The sequence below is a fragment of the Coregonus clupeaformis genome, chromosome 8, assembly GCF_020615455.1.
Source record: "Coregonus clupeaformis isolate EN_2021a chromosome 8, ASM2061545v1, whole genome shotgun sequence".
In the NCBI taxonomy this organism is placed as follows: domain Eukaryota; kingdom Metazoa; phylum Chordata; class Actinopteri; order Salmoniformes; family Salmonidae; genus Coregonus; species Coregonus clupeaformis.
This window is the reverse complement of record NC_059199.1, coordinates 15,733,482-15,739,794: the sequence shown is the minus strand read 5'-3', so window position 1 is coordinate 15,739,794 and position 6,313 is coordinate 15,733,482. Positions and strand designations below refer to the sequence as shown.

The following is a 6,313-nucleotide window of genomic DNA, read 5'->3' as shown; positions in this document are numbered from 1 at the left end:
ATACATTGTTGCCCTCTTGTAGACAAAATCTACATTACATCCAGCTTCGTATCTGAATGTATGGCTTTTCTTTTTTATGTCAAAGATGATGCAGCAAAAATAAATATAGGAATCGTATGTTTTTGTTTTGTTTTATCTTTTACCAGATCTATTTTGTTATGTTCTCTTACATTAATTTCACATCTCCGCAAACTTCAAAGTGTATCCTTTCAAATAGTATCAAGAATATTCATATCCTTGCTTCAGGTCCTGAGCTACAGGTAGTTCGATTTTGGGTATGTCATTTTAGGCAGAAATTGAAAAGAAGAGTCTGATCCTTAAGAGGTTATTAATCATATTGTATATTTGTATATGTGGTCGCAGAAATGTACTGCAGACAGAGAATAGAGATGTACGGAGTGTAAAAATTAATGGTTTATTATGTTAAAAACACACAGTCATACAGCAAAAATGGGATTCTCTATCAGATGTTACAATAAAGATTTGTTACAATAAAAAGCTGTAAAAAGTTATGGCTATTTAAGACATTACAGGATCATTATATAAATCTAACATATAGACAATGTTAAAGTAAAATTGTCTTTGTTGCATTGTAAATTCCATACCAATTTCAGTTACTAAAAGCAGTTTTATTAGGCTACCAATAGTTAAATGGTTCTTCTTGGAGTCTTTGTGACAGTGGTGATACCTTTCACTGCTGTTGAAGGTATCTGACCTCAGAGTACACTGCATCCTCTCTGCTGGTCTTCTCTCTTGCTCTTCTAGAGGAGGAGTTCTTCTTGGGGGTGAAACTCACAGCTGCATAGTTCAACACGTCACTGTCTTGATTCTGAGGGGGGTGGAGCCATGAGGAAATACATTATGATGATATCATGATCTACTATATAATGTTTCTATTCTCCTGTGGAAGAAAACACTCTACAAAAGACAGGACTGTTCAGACTGTACACCCACTACAATGACCTGACAGTCAGTGAAACAGTGACAGGCAGAAGTTCCATGGAAAAATGAACAACGATCACAAAGATCAGTAGGCTACATCTTGTTACTTCCAAAAAAAGCTTAATAACATAAAAAGCACACATAAGCTGAATACTAGCTGTTAGGAAAGTTAAATAGCAGTTGTAAAGAAACACTCTTGTACAAACTGAATATATACTGTATGTATACATATTGACAAAATTACCTGATTGCCCTGGGACTTCGGGACATCTGTCCTCCCTTGAAAGAGATTGAAATAGAGGAATGCCAGCTGTTAATGTGAAGACAATCTATTTTTCGGTTTAACCTCATGTAGTTAATTAACTATGCTTATAAGTTTGATGTTTAATTGATGTTTGCAAAATGTACATTTGTGACTCATTTCAGGAAACGAGGCGTATGTCGCACATCACTACTTCACAGGAGAGCCATTTGAAAGCAAACTTTTTTTTTAAATCAAAATGCGTTTTTTGGCAGAAATGCCTTCTGGAACATGTGAACTTTCATGTGCCTTAATAACAAACTTGTATGCCATCTGTAAATAAGAATAAACATTTAAAATTATGAGCCTAGTCGGTTTAGCCACAGAAAAGACAGGAACCTTCCTGCTTGCCATGATTGGCTGAGATAATGAGTGGGCTTGGTCTGCCATGTTGCACACTTCTGGCTATTTGAGCTGGTCAGTATGTGTAGGTAATTCTGTCTAACACTGCTTTTTAAAAATATATATAGCGTAATAGAACTGCATATGTGTTGCTCTCCACTTTCTGGAGGACCGAGGTTTGAAATCAGTGGAATTAGAGTATGATAGCTAAGGAGATGGAGAAAACACCTGTCTCCGGATTACATCTTCAAACTAAGGGCAACCATGGCATCCGTGACAGAGAGTGAGAAGCGTCCGTCCATGGATACGGGTAAGATAGTCTAGTTAGCTACATTTTCATATATTACACATTTCTTATTTTGTCAGAAAGTAGTTTTCATTTCAAGTTAAAGTGTACTGTTAGCTAGCTAGCTAACGTTAGCTGGCTAGCTCGCTAGCTAACGTTATGTGTATGATCTGTGTAGTAATATTATCCGTAACTCAGAGCCATTTGCTTTGCTAGTTATAGCCTAATGTTAGCTAGCTAACATTGAACCTGGTTGGTTAGCTACCTGCAGATTAATGCATGTTACAGGAGGGGGTCACAGTTCCGGAGCGACCCACTACGTGTCATCCTCCGACAACCTTATGCACCTCCTCACTCACAGTCTGGACTAATCATCATCCTATTGGTGTCACCTGTGTCTATCTGGTCACCTGTGTATTTATGTCCTCACTTCCCTGTCTTCCCTTGCTCAGTTTTCTCTGCTAGTTTCTTGATGTCAAGCAGTACAAATCAGTGTCTGATCACGATACGGAAGTACAGGTACGTGAGAAGTATTCTCCCTGTTTCATTGTTGTTTTCAGTCATAGTTAGTTGCTGCCAATTTGCTCCACCTTTATTTTTTGTGATAAGTCTGTTATTTTGTATCCTGGCTTTGGGACCACAAGTAAAGATCCTTGTTTCACCATCTTTGCCTATCCTGCACCGCACCTGGGTCGCACCTCACACCACCCCTTACACATGCAGGGTAGTAACATCATGAGTTGGGATTATGGTTAATTGTTTAGCTAGCTAACTACCTACATTTCTTAACAAAAGACTCCACTATGCAAGTAACCATTTCAATAAAATGTTAATGAAAACTGTTGATAGACGCAGCTGGTAAATTCGCTCTGGCTAGCTACTCCGATTTCAGAGCACTCTCGACTGAGTGTGCCAGAGCGCAGAATAACTGACGAATTTACGAACGCTCAACACCCGTTGAATATGGCCGGTGTCAGTAAACGTTGGCAAGAAATTATAAATTCTTGCCAGTAGCACAGTTGCCGTCACCAACCCTCTGGATAACATAAAAACAGCCTAACCAGCTCTGCTAGGGCAAGTAAAATGGTCAGTGAGCTGTCCTCTCATTTGTGTCTGGAAGTAGCTAGCAAGCTAGCCAACGTTAGCCAGTTAGCTTTGGTGCTTGACTGCTGGTGTTAGGACAGAACGCTCTGATCAACCCTTAAAGAGATGGGTGGGGCTAAAGCTTAAGAGGGTGTGAACGATGCTGAATGGGTGTAGAGAAAGAAGGGCTCTCCAGTAGTAGTACCAAAACATTCAAAGGCCATTTTCTCCAAAGTGAGGTTACATGTTTATCAACTTTCAAAGCAGAATTACTTTCCCATTGTTCCTCAACTGTAGTGTGTGATAAACCATTTTCTAGCTCTGAGTCTCTACTTTTATCCAATGTAAAAAACACAATTTCAAATTGTGCTACATAAGACCGATTTGAGCCGATCGGTCACATTTTATTGACATGAAACATTACACATGATATAAAGAAATACCTCTACTATCTCTGTTCCGAGTCTTGCACAGTGCCCAGACCAGCAGAAGGGTCACTATCCCCAAAACGATGTTGGACACCACCAACGACAGAACAGTAGGACTCAGATCAAATGGGGAATTATGCTCTGGAACTGTGGAGAAGGTATTGGTAAATTCATATTGTATTAATTAACTCTTATTAGTAAGATCATCAAAAAGTAAAATATTGCACCAATAAACTAATGATGGTATAGCTTTATCTTGTTCAGACAAAAGTATGTAATATATTTTTTTTTTATTCTCATGCATATTTCATTGTGGCAATTTACAGATTAAATGGGAATTACCTTCAATATCCATCTTGGTCCCGTCTCCAAACAGTATCTCCCCACATGAGGCCACAGCACAGTAGTAAGTCCCAGCATCAGAGAGGCTGAGGTTCTTCTTGGGGAGGTTGTAGAAACAGCTCTGTGTAGGAGACACAGCGTTAGGGAACTTCTCACACTGATCACTCCTGTCTCCATGGGTGTAAATGATTCCTGGACGGGATTCTCCTGAGCCATGTCTGAACCAATAGACACTGTGTTCTCCTACACAGGTCTCAGTGTGTATTGTACAGTTCAGAGTCACAGAGTCTCCTGGCTGGACTGACTGAGACACAGGCTGCTGTACAACAGTATCAGTGTTCAACTGTGCACCTTTGAAATTAATAAATCATTATTAAATATTACATCCACAAAAAAATTGAAAATAATTTACCAGCATTTGTTTTACTCTTACAAGTGATTCTCCTAATACTGAGTACGGTCACATGCACACAATAATGTGATTATTGTGGATAGTCAGATTAATATAACAGTTTGAATAAAAAGTTTACATGCTTTGCAAAAATGACGATTTCCCTAATAATCCTGTTTACTGGACACATCTGAAATCAGGCAACCTGAAAGCACTCTGATAAATGCAGAAAATCGGCAATCAAAATAAAAGTTTGACCACAGCGAACATGTTATTTTTGGGAAGCATATGTCATTCTGAGTTAGGACATACAAAGTTTGTAGCTATGTGAAAACTACTTTTAAGATGCATACATTCAGTTGTTCTGAACTCACTTCACTCGCGCTAAAGGGGTAGGCTCGCTTGGCTGGTGCTAGCACATGCACAGATCAAACACACCGCTGGAACGCAGATTAAAGTGATTACATGTCCTAATAATTCTAAAGATTGCTCAGAAAACCAGGTGTTTTAATCGGCGTATGCTTGCTACGATAATGACCGTAAGCCGATTAAGATAAGCAGAGTAAGGTGTTTACAAGACTAATACCATACTCAGCCTTCTGCCATAATCAGTTAATATCAAATTATTAGTGTGCATGTAAACGTACTCATTGTAAATACTGTGTTATCGTTACCTTTAACCATCAAGGCAGTTCCAGGTCCAAACTCTACAAAGTGTAAGCGCAAAACTCCACAGTAGTATATTCCAATGTCCTCTGGCTTCATAGCAGATATAGTTAGGTGACATTTTCTTGTTTCTATCAATACAGCAAAACGCCAATCCTTGAATTCATCAAAATAGTTGAGATATTTGTAATGAATGTTTGCCTTTGCCACACACTGTAGTTTCTTGCCAGTGGTCATCTTGTACCACACCATGTGATCAACATTACTGGTTACATGGCATTCAACTGTCACGTTGTCCCCCAACTTTGCTGCTAGGAATGGAGCAGGCTGAGAAATCTCAGATGATTTAGTCACATCTGAAACAAAATCAGGTATTTCCATTGACAAAAAGACAGTATACCAAACACATATTATTGAACCTAGCTTGAAAGTAGACTTTCTTAGGAAATGTGTCACTTACAAGAGTTGCAGAGAAGGAGAAAGACCAAGAGCTCAACCATCTTGACTTCGACCCTAGCTTTTCTGGAGCAGGAGTGATTTGTTTAGTGCATCCTGTACTGTCACAGACTCACACATCTTATGTCTGATTGTTCAGATCTAGGTTGTGTCTGATTGGTCTGTCAGATTGTTTGTTCCGCTGAACACCTGATTGGCTGCCCAGTAGGTCATATGTGGAACAGGAACAGTCTTTCTATGAAGTTTGAATCAGTGTCACTTTGCAAGAATGGATACAAGAAAAGACAACCTGAAAATATGACGTTAGGATCAGAGGGTCACCCATGTTGTGAGCTAGTAAACTCAATCCTACTTAGGGACTTTCCTGTCTTTGACTTCACAGTTCAACTAGCATAACATATTATGAAAATACACTAGGGTGTAATAACAAACTCATAAAGGAAGCAGTAATTTATGATCAGCAACCTTTATTCAATTAAGAGGCAATTTGCATATTTAAGACAGTAGAGAAACAATGAAAGCCTACTCATCGAATATTCTAATACAAGTTGCTTTTCTAGGTTACAAGTAGACCTATTTCCTATTTTACTTAGCTGTTATTTATGTACTGAAGGCAGTTGTTTTACCAGTCATCACAAGGCCTTCAAAGTTATTTCTAATGTATATGGATGTGGTTTCCATTCAATGTGGTGAGGTTCTTCACATGTCTAACTCCTGCTGCAGGTATCTGACCTCAGAGTACACTGCATCCTCTCTGCTGGTCTTCTCTCTTGCTCTTCTAGAGGAGGAGGAGTTCTTCTTGGGGGTGAAACTCACAGCTGCATAGTTCAACACGTCACTGTTTTGATTCTGTGTGAGAGAGGTGGAGCCATAGCAATACATTATATTGGTCACATCTACTAGAAAAGTGATACAACAAAGAGTTTACCTGATCGACTGTTGGGGATGGTGATCTATCAGTTGCATCTTAAAATAAAAAACAAGAAGACCATATTTTTTTTACATATACAAGATATCTCGCTAAAACAATCAATATGGCTTGGACAGCGTAAACATTTATAGTCAACGAAAAATTC

At 38.8% G+C, this 6,313-nt stretch overlaps 1 protein-coding gene across 1 annotated transcript; it reads right to left on the bottom strand.

Annotated features, from left to right (window-relative positions):
• Positions 1 to 691: 691 nt before the first annotated feature.
• On the bottom strand, positions 692 to 5,205 carry LOC121572583. The gene is made up of 5 exons (XM_045222330.1): positions 4,790 to 5,205; positions 3,725 to 4,075; positions 3,398 to 3,529; positions 1,187 to 1,221; positions 692 to 829 (listed from the first exon to the last, which is right to left on the bottom strand). The coding sequence occupies exons 1-5, from the start codon at positions 5,160 to 5,162 to the stop codon at positions 692 to 694; spliced, it is 1,029 nt and encodes a 342-aa protein (XP_045078265.1). The 5' UTR covers positions 5,163 to 5,205.
• Positions 5,206 to 6,313: the final 1,108 nt, after the last annotated feature.

Excerpts from the sequence above, each read along its gene's own strand:
- LOC121572583 (XM_045222330.1), bottom strand. The coding sequence starts at position 5,162 with ATGGAAATACCTGATTTTGTTTCAGATGTGACTAAATCATCTGAGATT. Across the intron at positions 1,222-3,397 it reads TCGGAACAGAGATAGTAGAG|GGAGGACAGATGTCCCGAAG; the intron begins GTATTTCTTTAT and ends ATCTCTTTCAAG. Across the intron at positions 830-1,186 it reads CGAAGTCCCAGGGCAATCAG|AATCAAGACAGTGACGTGTT; the intron begins GTAATTTTGTCA and ends CACCCCCCTCAG.